This window comes from Sprattus sprattus (assembly GCF_963457725.1).
Source record: "Sprattus sprattus genome assembly, chromosome: 7".
Lineage (NCBI taxonomy): Eukaryota > Metazoa > Chordata > Actinopteri > Clupeiformes > Clupeidae > Sprattus > Sprattus sprattus.
The window spans coordinates 10794736-10818160 of record NC_137926.1 but is presented as its reverse complement, the minus strand read 5'-3'; the positions used below and the strand labels follow the sequence as shown (position 1 = coordinate 10818160).

Genomic DNA, 23425 nt, shown 5'->3' with positions numbered 1-23425 from the left:
GAACGAGTCTCACGCTTTTGTAGTCTGTCTCACTGCAAGAGGTAGTTCCTCCCCCGGGCAACTGTTTCTCATAAAGGGGAGGTGAGTACCACCTAGTGGCTGTCTGCTGCTACTGTTGTGGTTAGAAAGAGGAGGATTGAGTTTGACGCCAAATGCACTGCAGTTTATTTAGAGGGGTAAAAGTGAAAGAAAAATCAGATTCATTTAGATCAGAATGGCTATGTAAAGTGTGTGTATGTGTGTGTGTGTGTGTGTGTGTGTGTGTGTGTGTGTGTGTGTGTGTGTGTGTGTGCAGAGAGAGAGGGAGAGAGAGAGAGAGAGATAACTCATTTCACTTCAGAATATAATTGGTCAAGTGGAAGAATAGATTTTCTTGAGTCATGGTGTTTAAAGCCATATTTAGCACTTGAAGGAAATGTCTTTCCTAAAAACCTACAATTATTGTGGCCCAAAGAGAATGCCTGACCTTGCCTTTCACCAGAACCTTACTGGAAGCTGACTGTCTGGGTTACAGACTTCAGATTATAACAATGTAACATGGTCAGTCTAAACCACTATCTGTCAGAACTCACTACTATCTAGCTGTCACTACTCCAGGGTATGGTACGGTAATACTAGGGGGGCAATGGCAGGTTTGCATATTGTTGTCACCACCGCTATAAACTGGAGATGACTAAAGCACAATGAATAACATTGCCCTTCCTGAACTGCTAATTGCACCAACAAAGTGACTATACCAAGTTTCAATTAGAAGAAAAACAGAATGGACAGGATGTGAACAACAGCACATTTGTGTGGCATTAGTCATCTCGCATACTCTTACGTAGTTTTCAATGAGATTCTTTCACCTGAAAACTATGGTTGGGCAAAAAATATGTAAGAAACTAAAAAAAAAACTAATTGCAGCTGTGACTTGAAGAATATAGATTACTTTGTGAAGCTACTTATCCTATGTGTGCAGCGCCTTTAGAAACCCAAATGATGCTTAGAGAGACACGTCTTGGTATGTTATCTGATACGTGGGCTTCTCCAAGGAAGAATGATATTCCTTGCAGATCCATACTTCCTTGTGTTGTTTCCACACAGGTGTCTCGTTACATGTTTCTAATGATCATTTGGACAGTTTGCATAGTTTGGACAAGGTCATAATATGAAACACGATAATATGATATAAATATAATATATACTGTATATAATATATATATATATATATTTACTGTATATAATATATATATATATATATATATATATATATATATATATATAAAGGAATATAATATGAAATTCACTGTGGTACACTCATTCATTGTGATGTCTCACTAGGCTAATGAACTTGTAGTTTTTTATACTGCAAATCTGGCCTGTCTGCCATGGCCTGAGCACAGACCAACTGCTCTCTTGAACAATATTCAGTGCTCGCCTCCCTTTCTCCTCCTTGTCTGTGGCGCTCCCGTTGTGATGTATTCATCCCTATGGGTATACATTTCACTTAGATTTACAAATTGAAGACACATCATTTCAGCATAAAAGTTTATGGCTATTTTTTTGGCTCAGACAGTAGGCCTACCAGTGAGGACATGTGCAGGATTGTGAAATGTGGCGATGTCCCTGATTGAGCCCTCTCTCTCCCTCATACGGCGTATGCTGACTACAGCACAAGAGCGGTCCAGATTTCTGTCCGCCTCAGAGGACGCTGTTGCAATGGTCCACTGTCCAGATATGCCTCGCTCGCTGCTCGCTGACTTGACATGGCTCCAGGGAATGCAGAGCACACAGCCGATCACGACCCTGTCATGGGGTGTGTGTGTCTGTGATGGAAAAGGGACATGGTTGGCTTGGTCCTCTAGATGTCTGGGCCTGCTCCCAGAATCTGCAGAAACAAACCAGCCATCTTTCAGTGGCCTTGTTTGTACAGCCAGGCAACAGAGGCTGGAGTGGAGTGTGATGGTGACTGGCTACCTATGTTTGCTACCTAGCTTTGTCAGCTGATTGGTCTTAGTGTTGCTTAATGCCATCACTAAAATTCATATGAATATAAAAGGTGACAAATGCACATGGACATAAAAGGTGATTTCTAACTTTGTACATCTTGAAAAAAAACTAAAGTACAGACTGACATCGGCCTTATATGTTCAAGGATTTATTCATCTAATGAAAGACACTAGACTTGAACTAATATTTTTCATTCTTAAGCCCAAACAGCACCCTGTGTCATTAAATGATCACACAAATGATGAATTCAATTTAGCTAATTTGCCTGTTTGAGATTTTAACTTTTTCTCAAGATATTGCATTGGGAGGTGAATGTTCCCTTGTACGTCGCTTTGGACAAAAGCTAAATGAGTAAATGTAACTGTAAATGTAAATGTAAATGTAAATGTAAATGTAAATGTAAATGTAAATGTAAATGTGAATATGAATGATCTGTTGTCAACTCCCCGTGGAAACGTTTGGCACATCTACGTGAACAATGTATATTATTAAACAATCTGGATTTTGCTCTAGGGTTAGTCCCCCATTGCAAATGAATCATAGTAAAAGACCGAAGAAAAACGGTTGCTGTCATTACAATGTTAGGGGGCGTCCTACTCTAGGGAAAGCAGACGCGTTTCTATTCGCTGAAACTATAGGTGTGTCAGGGGGTGTGGGTTTTCCTCTGCTAAGCCTGTCATTCATGACGCCATATCCGGCAGTGGGCAGCGCGGCTGCGGCTGTAGAGGGAGTTTGACAGCAGCTGTGCTGTTGGGGACAAACAAGGACGTGTGTTAGGGGACTATTTTTTAACCTCCTTGTTCCCCCACCCCCTGGTCACAGTTTGACAGTCTCATAGGCTGACGAGTTCCTCGGCGATATCGCAGCTTCGGTCTGGACTGTTCAATGCAAGGTAAATTTGCATTTATATTGAATCATATTGCTCACCGACTGTGTTTACATTGTATATTGCATGGCTCCACCGAGATCAAATGTCATCATGAAGTGAGACTTGAATTTGACATATAATTAAGTTGAGCCGCTGTGCGAGAGCCTGATATTCATTGAGTTCTCCAGGATTCTGATCTGTGGTCAGTAACTCTCCTCGGGCATTGTTATGGTCCAGTTTATTTTTGCAAGCACGCCTGCGCATGCAGCCGTGTCGATATCCCACTGTAGCTACTTTGCGTTGTTGCTATATGGTGCGTGCGTTGTTGCTATATGTCATGCCACTCACTGGTTCAACTTATATCTGGGAATTTAATCAGTTTTGTCACAAATTTACGTCCAACATGTAGTTCTACAGTATGTTTTAGGGTAGGCGAATTATTTCAACAGGTGCATGTAAGCTTTCTCCTGACTTAACTTTTTGGAAGTGTCTCTCTCCATATTGTGTTGATGGCAGGCAGTTGAATTATCATTTAGAAGAATATTTGTTTTAACAGCTGAAGATATAAGTAGGTCAAGGTGAATTGTTTTGATTTGTTATATGATTTTTTTTCCTTCTACTTATTGGGTTGAAGTTATTCAACTACTGTGGTTGGCACTACCTTGGGTTCATGGTCAAGGTCAAAGTCATGTCTTGGGATGGGGGAGAAAAGCAGTGAAGGAGGTATTGAGTTTTTGAAAGGCTCTTGTCTTATACTCTTATCAAGTATTACACTAACCAACAGCTTTGTGTGTAGCCCTCACACCTTTAAGGACATACCAGGACCACTAGATACAAATCCAGATGTTTTCTTTAGGCTCAAAGAGCAACTGAGTGTGAGGAATAAGATCACATCTAAAAATCTGTCATCAGTTTCCCATTTTCAGACACACCTCAGTGTCTTTGAGTCAACTAGACTGGGTCTGGTATGCATGTGGAATTAGGTGAACTTACTCAGTGTATGTGTTGCCCTGTGTCCCCAATAACCTTCAGGTTGTGAATACAATGTTACTGTAGAACTTAGTTTGCTCCCCCATTGTCTTGTTTCTCTAGATTCTAGAGTCTAGAGTCTAGAGATTCTAGATTCTAGAACAATGAAAGGTCCCTCAGAGCACTGTCTGTTTGACTCTTTCATAGGTGTGAGCTTTAGGCAGCTTTTCAACAGCTTTTCTGTTCTCTTTGCAAAGAGAGATATGTGCTGATGATTGATTCGTTGTGCTATACAATAGTTTGAACGGGTAATGCAAATTCAAATTTTTGTTTTGCAGGCCTGAGTTTTTTGCAATGTTTACATGACCTTAAAAGCGGCCCCTAAATACTATACATTTCTTCAATGTGTTGTCACAGACCAGACTTTTCCAACTCCAATGCTCCTTCATACAGGGCCACTCCTAAATCCATTACATACATCATTTCAGAGCTCTGTAAGTAGCCATGCAATAACCACAGCATCTCCAAGTATCTCAATGAGCTTGGTATGATTACCTGTAAATTACTCCCAAATCTAGCAGGTTTGTCTTAGCTGGAAAAGCAGTGAAGAGGTATTGAGTTTTTGAAAGGCTCTTGTCTTATACTTTTATCAAGTATTACACTAATCAACAGCTTTGTGTGTAGCCCTCACACCTTTACGAACATACTAGGACCACAAGATACAAATCCTGAAATCAAATACTAAAATCAGATGTTTTCTTTGTGCAAAAAGCTAAGTTCCACTGCAACATGGGGAGCTGGTGAACTTATTTTTAACGCTCGTAACCAGTCATGCATGGAGCTTTCTCATTCATAATTTCATAACCCCAAAATGTCCTGTGACAAGCATGTGCTTTTTGCCCCTGGTGTTTCAGTAGAGTCTGAGGCTGTCATCCAAATGTGTGCGGAGGGAGTAAAGTATGCCAGCACAACTTTTAAAGCATGCAGGACTCTTATCTAGGAGAGCGAAACAAGACCCGTATCCTGCTTTACCTGTCCTAGTCCCCCCTTGGCAACATGAATGCTGCAGGGCTTTCTTTTTTTTCAAAATCCACAGGCTCCTATTTCTTTACGTGTTTGAAGTTGTATTTCCATGAATTACCCTAGCTTTTCTGCTTTTGGACTCTGCAGGCAGAGAAGGCAGTTTTAGCTGTTTGGCACGTTCTTGAGGGGTCTTTTGTCCACAAGCACTGAAGGAAGAACATAAACAGATGCTATTAGCCTATGGGGCAATCTGATAAAGTGTGCCATCATATTTTCTGCAAGGTGTTCCATGTTTAAATAACCTGAACAGACACACATTCGCTGCAAGGAGTCCATGCATGCTTACATAACTCAGACAGCTCTCTTTTATGTTGTCATGGTTCTGGTGACGTGGAGTTTGCAGACAGTTCAAAAGTCCAACTTTAACTCGAGTTTTGGCCCATAGTCAGCTAGACAAATCTTTTGGGGAAGGTTGCCGAGATGTGGGCTAATTTTTAGCTTTAATCCAGAAAGCAGCAGTGATTTTGAGTTGTTTACTTCAGACACACAGCACAGGCACACTGGGAGGCAAACATTGAACAGATTCGGAGCCATTTCACACAACAGCTGATATGTTCAGTTGTCATCGTTTTAAATCTTACTTGTTTTAGCCCGAAAGACACACAGAGCCTGAGGAGTAGAGGTAAGGTTTTGTCATTTCCTCCGGTGGGTTAGCTGCTAGCCAGACAATAAAGGAATGACCTAGATATTTAGAGGTCGTGGTGTCAGTGCTACGCACACATCTGCACAATGCAAATTTGTTTTCTGGGTCAATTTAAAGCTTAGAACATTTCTCAGAGAGTATCCCTAAAATAATCTCCATAGTCCAGAATTTACCCTAATTTAGTGTTAACTCAATGGGGATTAATGTTGAGTGAAGTAATGAGGAACCCAGCCATGAATTTTAATTTGGTTAATTTCCTCACAGCTCCCCCACTGGTATGTGATAGTGCCCTACATTCTCACTTAAAAGGATAAACGAACCATTCTTGGGGGCTTCTGAGGGAGTTGACACCCAAAACACTGACAAGGAGTATTGTCTGAGATTCTATTGATGGATTTATCTGCGTAGCCTGTTAACGTTTTGCATCAGTTGATGGATTAACATCTTTAGCTCATTGCAAATGTGGTGAGTTCTCTGTGTGAAACTTTCAAGTTTCCTGTTTACCAGAGAAGACACTTCAGATTTATTGTATATCTGAGAAATCAGTGGCTTCACACTCACACTCATTCTGTGTGATGAAGTTTAGTATTGCATTAGCTGCAGAAGCGTTGGAACCGGAGACCTCTAATCAGTTTCTGTCTGCCTTTTTTTTTTTAACCGTCTTCAGAAACGCGCAGGAATAGGGGGAGGGCTCTCTGGTTTTGCCTTTCCTGAAACTGGATTTTCAGGTTGAGTTAATAACCACTTTCTTTGGGGTTTATTAGCGGCCCTATCTTTGAGAGCACAAACAGCCCCGTTTCCTGCAGAGGAGCAGCAACAGGTCTTTCACAAGTGTGTAGTGAGTGAGTTACAACCTGAACACTTTAAAGTCCTCTCACACAGCTGATGTTGCAATGTTGTTGTAAACAGTTGCTGTAATGGTAAATAGCACCGGTGTGTGTGTGTCTGTGTGTTTGTGTTTGTGAGCACCTTCATGAGTTCGATTAAACTGCCTTTCTCGGACAAATGTGTTTTTTAGGGCCCTATGACTTCCATGATGAGTTGGAACATGGACGGTAAGATTGAATTCAGTTAGGAAAACAGAAATTATTGTTAAATGCGCAATTGCGTGGAATCGGGAAACTGAGAGATTGTCCCCATATGCATTGTTAATCAAACAGTCGTTGTACACTGACACAGGAGACTAAAACCAGACATCAGGGCAGCATCTGAATATTCTTAGAATAGCCATAAGACTTACAATGTACATAACACAAGTGGCTTACTGACTCAGTACAAGTCTTGTAACCGGAAACTGTATTTTGTAGTCTTCGGGTATACTAGCCGTGTTACCCTACACTCCCTTCACCATTACAACATAGGTCTTTCCCCTAAACAGATACAAAAAAATGTATGTACAGGACACTAGCCTATGTCCTGAGTACATTTGTTTGGACGATCATCAAATTGATAAAACCGAATCTGGGAAAAATAAAACAAAAAACACGGAGTCTGGAAACAAAACTAATTTGTATAGGTCCATATGTGTTTTTATATCTACCATCAACAGTCCCAAGTCTTTGAGGAGTATGGCTTTGTGCGAATTTCTCTTTGTACGGAGCCCGCAAATACTACCATGCCTCAGCTTTGAATGTCCTTTCCAAGGGCCTTCAGTCACTCTCCACGTCTGTCTGAGACATCTTCATTGGCCTAAGTGACTGAGCCCGAGTCGCAGACTTATGGTAATCAGCTCTGAGGAGATTGTCGTGGAGCTAATGATAAAGAGTGACACACTGCTGTCCTGCGCCATCAGTTCAGCATTAGTGCCCTTTGACACCGAACCCCTAAAGCTTTGGCCTTGACTACACTCAAGTTGGGGAAGGTTTGGTCGTTTGGGAGTGGCCATGTCCGTTGAGGAACCCCCCCATGCCGTTGCTGGCTGGCTATCTCTCATCTGCTGGCCTCATGAAATCCATCCATACATCCAAGCTGTAACATTATCACTCAGTGGACAAGAGAGCCTTGCGCACAGAATGCAAACCTCTCCCATATGTATGTGCTTGCTTCTGAAATATGCAACAAATCCTCAAGAATGCATTCCAGAAAACCAGGAAGTAACAGTTGTAATGGGGTAAAGGATTTAACCATGGTCCACCATATATTTTTTTACATTACCATTCCACCTTGTACCATATGTTATTGAAATTATGATCAAGATGAGTGTGCAATATCACAGGCTGTGCTTTTTAAACAGCTGGCAGTTTGTGACAACATGACTCTAGAGGGTAATTAAATGCGTTTACACCATAGGTTGGCTGCTCCGTTCTGCTCATCTCCACAGTGCTGCTAGCAGAGATAGCGAGCGTGGTCTTCGAGCTCACCACCTGTGCCCCCACCTGCAGAGACGTCATCTTCAGAGGATCATCAACTGCTGTAACAGGACCATTCCTGAGTAGATATTTCCTCGTAGTTTTACGTCCTGGTACATTCGTTTTTATGCACTCCAACCTGAACAGCTCATCTGTATACATCGGTATACATTGTGTATACGACAGCACAATATGGAGGTTTCACTCGGCGCCCGAGGGCAAAGCTGTTCTGTGGCGACGAAACAAAGCTGTTCAACAGGCCACACTTACAAGGGGGGTGGGGGTCGAGTTGTGTCTAAAATGTTTGTTCGTTGCCTCACCCTCAAATGCTCGGCCTAACTTGGCAGCAAAAGCACGGATGGGGGTGGAGGTAGTGAGGTAGGTGTGTGTGTGTGTGTGAGGGGGTTGAGCTCAGGGTAATGTCGCACTGGAAAATCCAACGGGGGCTGCGCAGCTGTTTTTCAGAGAGAAGCCAGGGCCATTTCACTCTGTCCTCACAGTGTGTCTCCTGATATGAGGAGCGTTAAATAGTCACAGCGGAATGAGACTGAAAAAATGCTCATCGATTTCCATGTTCACATGCCAGTACCCCTCCCATCCTTGAGGGGAAGGAAAGCGCATTTGTTGTGTTTACGATTGGGGTTCTTTCCTGTGGCTGTGTGCAGATAGACATAAGGGACGTTCTTAAAACATGTTACACCCCCTCGACAACTCACAGCAGTTCATTTTGTTGTTATAATATAACACCACGATTTTTACAACTGTTCAGCACAACAAACAGACAGAAACCTGACTTGACTTCACTTGATGTGAAACTCTCTGCGCAACAGAACCCAACTGAACAAACACAACCAAGCCTTATTGGTTGGCACCAGTGGGGTCCGAATTTATATTTTGTCAACACGTTAGGCACCTCCCCCTTGTCTGTCTGCAGAGCAGTTTTAGACCAAGCAGTTGAGGTGATCTTGTAGCCACTTCGAGGCCTGGCAGCGGCCCATGGCAGAGAACGTTGGCTACACTCCTGTCCTGACTTTGCCCCCTTGCCCCTGGCCGTGGCGTCTGGTGCCAGGGCTGTCCGTTCGGGCTCAGAGTAGAGAGCAGCTGGGTGAGAGTGGGCTGCGTAGCAGCGCGTCTTAGGAGAGCTGAGGCTGCCGAATGCCCCATAGTTGTCATTGAATAGAGCATACTTTTGTAGGCTGCCCACATTGGACCAGCTGATGTATAGCACTCTATAGACCACTATATGAACGGATGGATTGGGGTTTTGCAATAACGCTTCTATTGGGCTTGGCTGCAGTGTGTTACTGTACATCACAACTCTGTTGCCAGATATGAACGGACATGTGAGGAAACTTGGCAGGGTGTTTCATGAGGTCAAGCATTGGTCGTCAAAACTCATCGCCACTCCATCACTTCTCCAAAGTGTACTGAGAGCTTGAGTCTGGCCACAGAGAGTTTTGAAATGCTGGTCTATGTTGGACCCTGATGACCCATTTAGAAACCAGCAGCTGAGACGCTGGCTGAGGAAGGCCTGGCCAGTTCAGGGTTGAGACACGACTGTACAGGTGTCATGGTCAGGGGAAGGTCACTCAGCTGAGGTCTGCCAAGAGAGCATAAAAAAACGTTGCTAAAGTGCGGGAAAAAAAAAAAAGACTTGGCTATGGCAAGTAAGTGGAAAGAGGCTGACTTGAGCATTGCACATTGCCCAAGGGTAGAAACGCAAACAAACAAAATTACAGCTTCTATGTGGATACAAGGATACATCTTCCCTCATGTTTGTGGCAAGCAGTGGGGGTGAGAACGAGTGTGTCTTGTCTTCTTGTGTGTGTGTGTGTGGGCAGGGTGTGGGTGACGAAGATAGACATAAACAGAGCGACTTAGCGTCTACCTTTGGTTCATTTGTAAACATTCCCGGCGGTGTCGTTTGTTATTCTGCCAGGGACAAGCACAGTCGGAGAGAAATGAGATCAAGTCCAGCCACAGACAGTGAGTGTGAGCCGCATGCTTTAAACATGTACTTCAGAATCAGATTTTTTTTATTTGCCAAGTAAGTTAGAACAAACAAGGAATACTTTATAGACAGTGTGTGTGTGTGTGTGTGTGTCTGTATTTGTGTGTCATTTGGCATATTAGGATAAGTGTAATTACTGTCTTATTGTGTTGTGAAACACTCATCTGGCTTGAACACCAGCTGAAATAGTGGAACCCTAAGGGCGGTGTTGTGAAACTGGGCTCTGAAGCACACTGAGCTGTCTGTGTTTCTGAATATGGTCTTTAATTCTTAGCCACACAGGGCTCATGTGAAAGATGCGCTTTTGAAAGATGTGTTACAGTTGATTTTTCCCCCATGCTTAAATGTAAAATGTTTCTCCTCCACTGGACTGTTTTTCATCAAGAAACACTGTCCAAGAATGTTGTGACAAGCCATAACACGTTTCAGTGTCAGTATTGAAGGTTTTTAATGAAAAAGTTGAAGACCACTCTTCAGAAAATGTACTCGTTTATCCTGAATGCAGAGATGGCTTCAGACACCCTTCCGTCGGCCTAATGTAGTCACTGTTCACCATACAGCAAACAGGTCTTTATGCCGCACTGGGCTGTGTTTTGCCTTTTCCAGAAAAACGAAAAAAGCGTCTCAGACACCCAGACCGCATTTTGTCCGAATAAGTCCCTGAATTGTCAAATTTTCTCGACTGCAGTTTGAAAAGCAGTCTTCAACACTTTACATTTTCACTATTTGCTCGTTCAGAATATCCTTCCTGGTGAAGACCCACAATGTGTGCCCTCTGAACTTCTGTGAGCGATGCTTCTTTACCCATTTTAGTGGATTTTTAGAAAAGCGAAATGTGGCGTAACGGTTACTGCTTGATGGTCAGTGAAAAGTGACTACAACAGGCCGACGTAAGAATTCATTGTTCATGCAATCAGATGCATTCAGAAAAAAAAGTAAATTTTCTCAAGAGTAGTCTTGACAACTGTATAGAGTAGCTTTGTATGTTGACACTGTCCATGAACCTCAGCTGCCGTCCAATCGCAAGTAGTTGTTTTGATATGGGATCAACACTCAACACAAAGCCTGTGGAGTATTTAAAGGCGTCTTTACATAGATGCTATCAACTCATGTTGTTTACATAATACAGTTAATGGGAAACTATATTGTGAGTTCAATATCCAGTGCATGTTGAATGAGTCAGCTAAATGAAATGGTGAGTAGTGGTGAAACACTCATAAAATCATCCCGTTAGTTTAAACTTGCCTTGTGATTTGTTTTCCAAGTAGAGTTGACAAACATGCAGGAGTCCTTTTAGCAAAAGGCTTTGATTTGCTCTATGCCTAGGCCAGACGATGTAGCTGCAAACCCCTCAACCCGTGATCAGGGCTAAGACAGCTAGACTATACTAACTGACACGGACTCCATCCACTTCATCAGTTATATGATCATAGTGACCTGGTCTGGTTTACACACACAATCTGTGCTGGGAGTGTGTGTGGTGTGGTTTGGACCCAGGACCCAGGCGGCAGTCTCCCTTGGTCATAAAGGGTCAAAGGCTCCCCGTGATAAGAGCAGCCTTGGTGTTTGGTTAGTGGGCATGGCGTGCCTGTGTGTGAGATTGTGTTTGTGTTTGTTTATGCTCCCTGTGATGTTCTTTGCTTTTCGAGCACGATGTGTGTGTATGCGCTGCGCCAGGCCAAAGATGATTTTGGACATCATTGAGGCAGTTGTGTGTGTGTGTGTGTGTGTGTGTGTGTGTGTGTGCAGGTGTGCAGGCGTGCAGGCCTGTGTGGGCTGAGCCTCCCCATCTTCCCCCCCTCCTCCGCAGGGGACGGTCCACTCTCAGGCCACTCGTCTTTGAGCCACTGGGGCCCCGAGTCGTCCCCCCCCGCCGCTCTATGACAGAGCTGTTAAAGATTAACGTAGCCTCTTAACCCCCCCTCCTCCCTGGAGCGGTGGAAACTCAATGAACCACAGCGCAGGGGGGGAGCGCCTCGATCGTCAAACTGGTAAGGAGCACAGCAACGGAGAAGCAAAGTATTTTTCAGAAGGCTCGTGAAATGATTGGAGACGTGGTCATTAGTGTGTTTGTGTAAATATAGGTTGGGTGATAAGAATAGCTATCCTGACTTGATCCCACTTGTTCAGGATTCTAAGCAAGCTGTGGTGTAAATAGCAGGTACCAGCAAGTAACATATAATCCACATTTGCAAAAGAAATGATATGAGTTGTGCCTACAGATGAAATATAAACATTAGTGTGTGAGGAGAGATGATGTTTAATTTTATGGGATTCTTCATGCATTCATGTTTAGCCAAGTTTATTTTTTAGAGCATGGCCCTGCCATGACAGCCTGTGCTGTTCAGGTGTGAAGCTGTTCTATAGAATCAGTGTTCAGTGCCTAAGAGAATATGTCCTGGGAAGAATGTCATGTTAAGTATGTTAGAAAGTAGGCTATGTTTATCTTAGGAATTACACCAGCTTGTTGGCTCTTTTGTTCTTACGAGGGTATGTGGTGTGCCGGTTGTGTCGCTTCGTCTTGGTGTGTGCATTCTTGTTACTAGGTTATAAGTGTTCTCTCCGTTGGTATGTATGGAGGTGGTATAAATGCTTTGCGGCGTACAGCCACGTTGTGCCTGGGAAGAGTCGCCGTGGTAACAGGGTATTCTGGGGTTCTCAGAAGGGGGCCTCTTCACTCTTCAGTCACGTTTAGGTTCGGCCCAGAAGAGGCTGTTCATCAGAGTGCTTTACGAGCTGATGCAATGGCTCTGGTCTGTTCATACTTAAAGGGCCTGAATGAATGACAAACCCTCTCCCGCCCCGCTCTCCCCCAGATGAGGACAGTCTATCCTTGGGGGGATGCTTAGAGATACCTAGAGCGTAGAAGCCCTTTCCTGAAGCCCTTTCCTGCTAGAGTATGAGTCGAAGGACATCTTTGACCAACCACATGACCAGCTCAGTGATCCTTGGCCCGGTTGGCGATCGAGTGGTCTGCGCTGATGTCCAGTGGATGTGCATGCGTTGTGTGTGCATGCGTTGTGTGTGCTGCCTAGTGAGTGGGGCTGTGTAGTGTGCTGGATTGGGGGCTGCACTTGTGGTAATCCCAGCAGTCTAATCGTGGGCTGTGTTCGCTTCCCTTCCCCCTCTTTGCCCTTCCCCCTATTAGGAGCTCCACTGGCGTACTGGGTGACCTTGTCTATGTTGTGCAAGTGCGAGAGTGTGTGTGTGTGTGTGTGTGTGTGTGTGTGTGTGTGTGTGTGTGTGTGTGTGTGTGTGTGTGTGTGTGTGTGTGTGTGTGTTGTATGTTTTTGTCAGTGCATGCTGTCTCTCCCCCCCCCCCCACCAGGCTGCAGTGACCCTGCAGGACAAAGCCTGGCTGTTTCTCTGGGAGGCCCCATGCCCTTGCTCTCTGTCTCTCTCTCTCTCTCTCTCTGTATCTCTCTCTCTCTCTCATATATCTATCCATCTCTCTATCTATTGTTCCCTTATTCTGTCTGTAGTGTTTAAGCTTACCCACACTTTCTCATTCACTTTCTCATTCTCTCTGTCTTCCGGCTGGGTTCTCCGTCTTTGTTTCTTCTCTCTGCTGTTCAATGAGGAGCTGAGAGAGATAGGCATGGAGTGATAGACAGTGGGCAGAAATGTTTTTTTCTAAAAACTTTTTGATCAAGAACGACATTAACACAATAAACATTACGCTCATGATTAAAATCCTTTGTGCAATAAATGTTAAGCTTAGACCTGCCATAAACTACAGCTCTTGTTAATGGCAGTGCTATCGGCCAACAGCATGGCGAGAATTGCACTCAGCGTATCATTTGAATCATTTTTTTTTCTATAGAGACTTGCCTTGCTGTCAAGTGTGCAGGGTTACAGCTGGTCCCAGTTTTGGCTGTTGAGGATGAAGTGGGGGGAGGGGGGGGGGGGGGGTGAAGGGGGATATGTGGGATCTTGTTCCCGTGTTACTTTGCGACCCCTTCTTGCCGGTGCCTGCGGATCATATTACTCTCTTTGGTATGTAGAGCGCTGCTCTGTGTTGTGACACGAGGGTATGTGCTGAGCTGTGGGCTTCTACTATCCTTGTGACCTACTGTTGCGTTACTATCAAGGCCCTGGAGGGTCACTGACTATTATGACATTAATTACAAGGCCTCACTGACACACACACACACACACACACTCACACTAACACTTGTGTGTGTGTGTGTGTGTATGTGTGACTGCTCTGTGTGTTTGCAGTGGCGGAGGGTTTATGAATAGGCCTTGGGGTCTAATAAAGCAAGGGAGAGCAACTCAATGCATATGGAGTGGCGTGGTCACATAATATTGTGCTTGCAGTCACTGAAGTGTGATTGGAGCTATCGTTGCTTAATGGAGTTATAACTCGATGCAAAAACATTTTCTTTATCTTCTGTCATGTGTCCTGTGGTGCTCACTCTCTTTCTGTTTATCTTCTAGGGATGTGGAATTGCTTAGAGGGAACAATTCAAGTGTGTTGCTATTTGTGATATTGCCAATTAATCAATATGTTGTTTGGGGACGGAATCCTAACTTTTCATGATGTAATGATAATCAACTGTGCCTTGCTGTTTGTTTCATATGCCTTGTCTTGTTTTCCACGAGCACTTATCTCTCTCTTGTTCTCTCTCTCTTCCACTCTCTCTTTTTCTCTCTCTGTCTTTCTCTCTCTGTCTTTTCTCTGTCTCTCTCTCTCATAGTCTGATGAGTGAGTCAGTTGCCTGCCCTGTCCGCCATCATGGTAGACATGGAGAGCCACTACAGCCCCCCCTCTCCCCTGGAGGAGTCTGTGCTGGGCAGCCCACTGTGTGGGGACTTCATTGGCAGCATGGAGGACCTGCAGGACATCTCCCAGTCCATTGACGACGACGCCCTCAGCTCCTTCGGCGTGCCCGAGTACCAGTCCTCCAGCCTGGGCTCTGGCTCAGAGAGCTCCACCATGCTGGGTGTGTGCCTTCAGTCGGCCCAAAACACACACATTTACACACACGCACGCACGCACGCACGCACACAAACACACAAACACACAAACACACACACACACACACACACACACACACACACACACACACACACACACACACACACACACACACACACACACACACACACACAAACTCTCTTTCTCCCAGCACAGAAGAACAAGCACTCAATGGACCCATAATTTCATAATGCCTGTGATTATATACATAACAGGTGCTCTCTCTAAACCTCATATGAATTCTTATCAGAAGTAGACGATTTATGTGGGTTCAAACTTCCTGTGTTGAGGTAGAAGTCGCTGAGACTTCAATGTGACAAACAGTCTTTTCTGAACTGTGAGGTAAAACAGAACGTGGGAGAGTTTCTAAAGCTCTTCCATCCTATCACTACAATGAGGCTGACCACAAAGACCTTTAACACCAGCAAACATGAAGACAACCACCTCCATTGCTTATATACCATCCGTCACGAATTACAAAGTCAGGATGTCCGGTATGTCACAAACATATCATTTTCAAAACTGTACCACTACATAAACCCTTTTATTCATGGGTTTCACATGACTTGTGTGTGAGCAACTTTTGCCAGTACACAAGACGTGAACAGTTCTGAATAATGCAACTTTCCTACACAGAAAGCTCTGGAAGCGTAAAGTCCTTTTGGGGACATTGTCTCACCTGTTTGGTAATTGTTGCATGCTGGTAAGGGGGCGATTTTGTCACTTCGCTGTATGATTGAAATGCAAATTATCTCATTATATTTAATAATGGATGGCGCGTTATATGATTTGTGGAACTTGTGCATAACATTAGAACTGAGACACAACCCATTAAAGCGTGGTTCTGTAGCCTGTTCACTGTCAAATCAAGGATATATTGCAAAGTATGTGCAGCTTATGCATCTCATGTGTATATTAGATATAATCATGACAGTTTTTGGTTAGATTTGGGGATCAGAGTACTCCCCTAAAGGTTTCGGTGAAAGTGTACGAGTAAGTAAGTCCAAGTGTAGGGGCAAATGGTTGAAGTTCCAACACAAAGCATTTTGTTTTTGTCCATTCTAAGAATTCTTTCACAATTCCATGCATTAGTCTTCTGCTAGCCTCTAATTGTTCTCTTTGACCCCTTTGGCTCCTCTGCCACAGGGACTCTTCAGTCAAAGGTTATCCGTGTCATTTCAGGGGACTGCCTGACCTTTCTATTCTGCCTCGAGGGATTGAGGTTGTTTTTCCCAGAAAACATGTTCTCTTTTCTGAATCAAAGAAGAAAAACAACCAATAGTTGAATGTGACGTTTGTGTTAGAAGCCAGATGTACAGAAGGGGAGGAATGTCGCCAGGAGGATGAAGTGTGTCTATGAAACAGTGGGAGGAATAATGGAGGAAGTCTTTGAAAGAGTGGGAGGAATGATGGAGGGAGTCTATAAAAGAGTGTGAGGAATGATGGAGGGAGTCTGTGAAAGAGTGGGAGGATGGAGGGAGTCTATGAAAGAGTGTGAGGAATGATGGAGGGAGTCTGTGAAAGAGTGGGAGGATGGAGGGAGTCTATGAAAGAGTGGGAGGAATGATGGAGGGAGTCTGTGAAAGAGTGGGAGGATGGAGGGAGTCTATGAAAGAGTGGGAGGAATGATGGAGGGAGTCTGTGAAAGAGTGGGAGGATGGAGGGAGTCTATGAAAGAGTGGGAGGAATGATGGAGGGAGTCTGTGAAAGAGTGGGAGGAATGATGGAGGGAGTTTGTGAAAGAGTGGGAGGAATGATAGAGGGAGTCTGTGAAAGAGTGGGAGGAATGATGGAGGGAGTCTGTGAAAGAGGCGTGTATAGAGTCTTAGCCGCGTGTCATTAGGATAACATATGCCCTAGTAGAGGTGTGATTCCTGGGGAAATGGTTTTGTTGACTGGTTTAAGATATTTGGATGTTTTAAGGAAGCCTGCTGGAAGTCTGTACTTACTGGCTCTCTAGATCTACGTAAATGCTATCACATATAGTGACACCCTCTGGTGATAACACCACCCCCCAAAAACATACACACACAAACACAAACAAACACAAATCTGAGTGAAAGCTGTAATTATTATTAATTATTTGTTTCTGAACCTGTAATCATACACACAATGTTGCCTTATATTGAAGCCACACTGAGGAGATTTGGTTGAAAAATAGTGAGGTAAGTATGATAACCTAAAACACTAGCAAACTGTTGGCACTGAAAAAAGTTTGATAGCATGCTAACTGGTATCTTTTGGCGATATAGCTGGTGGGGAACACACCACAACATAGTCAGGCAGCCAGTCCAATGAAATCACACAAGCAGCCTAATGGTCCGGGCTTCTGTTTTGTTATTCCATAAGGAACTGTGCTCGTGGATAAGGTACACTGTTAAGCAACGTGTATTAATAGAGCTGGACTGGAACACTCAGTGGAGAGAGGCCTGACTGTTAGCCTCAGCCGTCAGAACATTTCCACTCTTACTCATCTGCCAGACAACGGAAAGCCGTGGCAGTCACAACAGCAAAACACAGGCCCCAGGTGCTATGTTGTGTGTATCATGCAGTGATCTTTTTTGTTGCTCACACAAATTCTATTATATCTGTCTTCCTGTTTGTTTCTCTCTCTCTCTATCTCTCTCTTTATCTGTCTCTCTCTCTCTCTAGCTATTGTTATTGTATTGTTGTGTTGTGATATGTTGTCCCTCGTGGCACCAACAGGAGCAGCGCTCCAATGCAAATACAATGACAATAAATGCTTTTCTATTTTTCTATTTTCTCTATTTTATTCGATATCTCACACGCCCTCTTCGTGTCTGTGTGTCTGTGTCCCATATAGACGCGCTGACCCCAGCATCCAGTCCGTCCTCAGTTGTGTATGGAGCAGTCGCTGGGCAAGAGGAGTTCTCCTCGACCACCCTGAACCTGGAGTGTCGTGTGTGTGCCGACCGCGCCTCAGGTTACCACTACGGTGTGCACGCCTGTGAGGGCTGCAAGGTGAGTGAGCCGTTGAGGTTTATAACATATTTATAAAACAATTGGGTTCTATCGCGTTATTTAGCTGTTTCTGATTGGACAAGAGACGTTCCATGAGTTGGATTATCCGTCAACATACCAACAGTTTGGGACTTTTCACAGCTAATAATAAATCACTCTGTGATAAAATATTCGCGTTGATAACCGTTAATTCAAAATTCTTAAAATTCCAAACCAAGACGTTGACAATGGAACTATTTTTTTATAGAAACAATGGCGAAATAAACCATTTTTAATCAATAACTTTGTGTTGAAATGTTAATTTGTTGACGGTAGGCTACGGCCGAACACCACCCGTGGGATTATCCCTTACCTACCCCACTCCCACTCGTGCTATATTGCTTAAATATACTCACACGTGTGAATCGTGACGGTAGAGACGCAGTCATAAACACTGACAGAATGAACAGCCAACTACGGCTTTAGTCTTCAGTCAGTGAGGTTTTATGTTTGTGGTGTTTGGGTAACTACTGGACTTTAATACTTTTTTCTACTTTAACACTTTTTTATACTCTACCTGAGAGGGGAAAGCAGTCTGTACTTCCACTCGCTGTGGTGACAATTAGTGTTGATTAAGGCTGCTGTGTCTGTCAGGGTGTGGCATCATTGTCTTCAGCATGTTAATTTAAGCCAGCGGGCTCTAAGGCGATTGGACGTTAGCAGACAGCAGGGGAGTTAACTTGTTTTCCCTCTCTCTGTGCCTCTAAGCTATTTGGTTTTTCCTCTCCGGCAACAAGTCTGGCGTCGCTAGCCAGAATCAGACTTAAAGGTGGTTTAGGGTGCATGTTGGGCCACATTGGCACTTCATGGTTGTCAGCGGTATCTGTTCGTTGTTCCTGGCCTCTTTTTGACCCCCTGAGGCAAGTGCTGGGCAGGGATGACATGTCTGTCCCCTGGAGCTGGAGCTGAAGCAGAATAACTTTCACAGACATGTCCCAGGCCCAAGGTAGCCCAGCGCTGAGCTGGAGCTGCAGAGCAAGTTACCCTGATGAACTCCTTAGACTGTTGGGAAAGTTCTTAGGTGTTCCACTCCCAAGCCACGCCTGAAGGGCAGGTCATGACCCCCGGTTCCCTGGCCCATCACTCATGTCATGTAGACACTCACAAACAACCAGCAGAGCAGCAGGCTGAAGGCACAAAGGTTTCACATTTACGAGAGGGTTAGGCCTGTTTCTCAGACTCGACTAACGATTTCGTCATTTTCCCCTGACAGTTTTGTATCAGTGAACCTTGAAGCTTCGTGTTTTTGTCACACATTTTTTAACCCATGTTCGACTAATTCCAATCGAGATCCATTTCCATCTCCACAAGACGAATAAGTAGGTTGCTTGAGAGTTTTAAAGTCAGGTATTGGGTACAGCGTGAGAGGCTTGTGGTAGTCCTGTTAAACTAAACTGGGGCTCACAGTCTCCCAAATACCTGCCCGATTGCACAGAGACACTGCGCTTCATAAACCCAAGAGCACATACAACTGTGCGTTTCTCTTCTGTGGCTTGAATTATGGATCTCGATGGAAACTATGTGAGGAAGGCAAAGAGAAACACAGGCAGACAGACGCATGCATTTGCACACGTGCGCATGAGTCCAGCTGTCTCAAGGTCTGAGTGGCAGAGTGCGACCCTGTCCTGTCCTCACGCTGACCCTTAGCAGTGGAAGCAGCCAAAAGCATGCGTCTCAGCTGCAAATAGACTTCTAACATCCCAGCTCCTCTCTCTCTTTCTCTCTTTCTCTCTCACACACACAGACACACACACACATACTCTCTCTCTCTCTCTCTTACATACACACAGACGCACACACTTTTCTGCCCTCATATGAACCTGTTGCGCACAGACCCAGAGTCCTCTCCACACGCCTTCAGGGTCCCAGGGGGAATGTCATGGGAAGTGCAGTGGCCTAATAGCTTTTTAAGCAACGCTGGTTTGGCCTGCCAGGCCCCTGTAGTGTCCACACAGCTGGCAGCAGACTCCGGGTGGTGACACCATGTTCTCTCGCCAGAACTTGCACAACTGGATTGATCCCAGACTTGGATGGGCTCCCTGCCTGTGTGCCGGGTGCACGCCGATGTTTAAGGGGTCGGCTTGGAGCGCTACCCCCACGTCGTTTGTCACCTGACACAGGATGCCTGCGCCTCTCGGCCTCTCAGCCTCTCTGCGTCTCTGTATTGATTTAAAGGAAGCAGAGTCTCGGTTCATCCCGCACTAAACTGGCTGTCTTGACGTTGGATGGGAACCATCGTCTATATAAAAGCCAAGAGACAGAGAGCCAAGAGTGCAAGGGGGCGGTATATTTTCTCCTCTTCCCTCTGACAGCTGAGGACATGTCAGGACACATAAGCTCACCCTCGCTGCTCTCTGATTCCGTGATACACTGCTCTGCGGCTTAAAGATCCTCGTGGATTCTATAGACTCACAGCAGCCGACTGTATAGTGGGTATTATTAACGCAGACTGAATTGACATCATAGATCATTATGAGCTAACCATACATTAACACCCTTATACTAAATGTTCCATTAGCTGCTTATATACTAGATATTCTGGTCTGAAACAGCATGCTGACAGACAAGAGTTAACATTATGCCTTGTGTAGTGTCAAGGTGTGTTTTCACTAAATACCCGTTGAACTTTGGTTTTGGCTTGAAAACGGTAAACAAGAGCACCCCCAAACAAGGGAGTGATCTGGGCAGTGGAAAATGCTCGAAGTTATTGTAGTGTAAGTGCACCGTGAAATAGTAAACATGTTTGCTCAGGGCTTCCTTTTTGGAATGCTCAAGGGGGCTTTTGAATACAAGGGAAGCCGACCAATCACGTGAGCTCTACCACTGCCACCCACAGGGTTTCTTCAGGAGAACCATTCGCCTCAAGCTGGAGTATGAAAAGTGTGAACGGCGCTGCAAGATCCAAAAGAAGAACCGAAACAAGTGCCAATACTGCCGCTTCCAGAAGTGCCTGTCTGTGGGCATGTCCCACAATGGTAAGCTCAGTTAAATTCAGCCACACACACACAAACACAAACACACACCCCACACACACACGCACACACACACACACACACACACACACACACACAAACACACATAAAGGTAATGTTAGACTGCCTGCAAAATAAGCTTTTTTGAATGAAAGTGTTTCTTGCATGGCCTGAGAAACCGGAGAAGAATAAGAGGATTGTCATTCAATAGCGTTTGCCATACACATACTATATGGTGCCTTATCATATTTCAGGACAGCACCTCTGATGGACGCTGAATGCAATCCTTTGAGTAAATGACACCTAAAGCATTGGTCTTGAGGAAGAGCCATGCTTGAAACACGAGTAGCATAGAGCAGGCGGTTATATGATGCCTGATCACAGTCCGTCATGGAAATTGCTTTTGCAGCCCACTCCAGCAGTACATGCCATGCCAGCAAGCTCATGGTGAAATTTACAGGCATGTCAGATTTCATTCCCAAATCCCAAAGTGATGTTCATCCAAAGCACGGGATTAAACCACACTTGGAATGTTCTCACCACTCAAGCTTGACATGTTTTTGTTTACCTGTTTGTTGTTTGTTTGTTTGTTTGTTTGGAAAAGCTCTCCAGTCAAGTGATTTGAAAAAAAGTGCAGACTCCGAAAATATCATATCAAAACATCAAACCATAGATGGTGGATTCAGAGGATGGCAATTGGCCGTGATGAGTTAACTCTGTTAGATTTGTGGTTTCACTGACTGGGAGGTACAGAGGTCTCGGAGGATGAGCTGGCACTCGCCAGATCGTACCATCGTTTGAAGTTCAGACTGGGAGGAGCTAATATGAATGTTGCTGACTCTACTTGCGCTGTGATGCCGACAAGTATTGGTTTAGCCCAAAAAAGCGATCCATAAGCAGGTCGTGGTCATTGGTCATGATCTTCGCTCTGAAAATAGGCTGTGTGTGTGTCTGTGCCCTCTGTATGTAAACACACAACGTGGCGTGCTGACCCTGCCTCCCTAGGTCAATGTCTGCCCTGTCTCAAGGTCTCTCTGTTAGTGAGCGCCTAAAAATAGATGCTGTGTCGACTGCTTGTATTTTGATGGGTACGGTAGGGTAGGGTGGCTGCTTATGCTGAGGAGCGTGGATGAGAGTGAGAACTCTTCAGTGCCTCAAAGGCCTATCAGCCCGGCTGAACTGTATGCTGTTCCCAGGCTTTCTTAGGTGGAGTTTCAACCCCCCCCCCCCCCCCCACCTAACACACACACACACACACACACACAGACACCTACACACACATACACACACACACACACACAGACACACAGTATTTAAAAGTGAGAGCCATGCGTGATGGATGACCAGCTGTTCAGTACAGCCGACTGCACTCCTAGTGACGGCACTATGAATCTGTCACATGGACATTTTCGTGGACATGGACATGGACATTCCTCCCACGCATTTCACGCATCTTAGATGCATTCAAAAGTAATGAACCCACCCCTGCAGTTATGGCCTGGCGTTTGCTTTTACAACAGACTGAGCTCAGTGCAGTACACACACACAGACACACACACACGCACACACACGCACACACACACGCACACACACACACACACACACACACACACACACACACACCCAGACTGTGCTCAGCGCAAGGGAAAAAGCCATACTGAAGGGTTCCATGCTTCTCCTGAAAGATAGATAATGGTCTTCTTGGCCAAACTGAGATCAACCGCAGACACACACACACACACACACACTCACAGATAGATAGACAGACAACACACACACACAGACACACACACACACACACACACACACACACCCATCCCCCCTGATATCGAGCGGCCCTCTCCCCCTGTAGTCAAGTGTGTCAAGTGTGTGAGTGGGGTGTGGATCTAGGGTCTGGCAGACGGTGCCAGGTGGAGGGGAGGCCATGCTCAGGTATAATGACCCTGCTTTGAGCTTGGGCACGGAGCCCTCATCCTCTCAGATTTGGCTCAGGAAATGTGCTTAGGCTGAGCTGGATGTGACACGTCTCGTCATGTCGCTTTAGGCGTTTGAGCCGCTCTCAGCCTTATTAGAGTGCCATCGGAGAGGCGGGTGGAAGATGACATTTTGCAGACGGGGCTCAATTATGTGGGCCCGCCTGGAAAGCTTTTCTCGTGAAAAAAAGACCCATGTCGTTTCTAGAATGATACCCTCGATATCGATATTCCTGAAATGAATACACCTGAATGTACAAGATGATCTTCTAGCAAGGTGCTGCGATATTTCGTAATTTGGAAATGGAAACATTTAAACTCAGCATAAACATCAACATAGATATTTTTGTTGTGGATGTCAAGTACGTCACGTACCCATAAACCTTTAGCGAGTCAGAGCCTAGGTGTTTTTGATGTCAGTCGGTGTTGGAGCTGCTTGGCAAAATGTGGCCTGCCTTTCCTTTCAGTCATCCCTTTGGTTTTTCAGCAAACAGCCCTGTCTCCATGTTTGTGCCTGAGGAAAGATAAAGGATACATATGAAGTATATATAGGAGATATATAAA

The 23425-nt window shown here is 44.8% G+C and overlaps 1 protein-coding gene across 1 annotated transcript in view; it reads left to right on the top strand.

Annotated features, from left to right (window-relative positions):
- Positions 1 to 2732: 2732 nt before the first annotated feature.
- pparab (peroxisome proliferator-activated receptor alpha b) overlaps positions 2733 to 23425 on the top strand; it is a 30815-nt gene continuing 10122 nt past the window's right edge. Inside the window, exons 1-4 of the mRNA XM_080842182.1 lie at positions 2733 to 2884; positions 14615 to 14860; positions 17720 to 17877; positions 20753 to 20891. Coding sequence (XP_080698308.1) covers positions 14653 to 14860; positions 17720 to 17877; positions 20753 to 20891 — 505 coding nt within the window. The 5' untranslated portion in view covers positions 2733 to 2884; positions 14615 to 14652. The remainder of the gene's footprint in view (positions 2885 to 14614; positions 14861 to 17719; positions 17878 to 20752; positions 20892 to 23425) is intronic.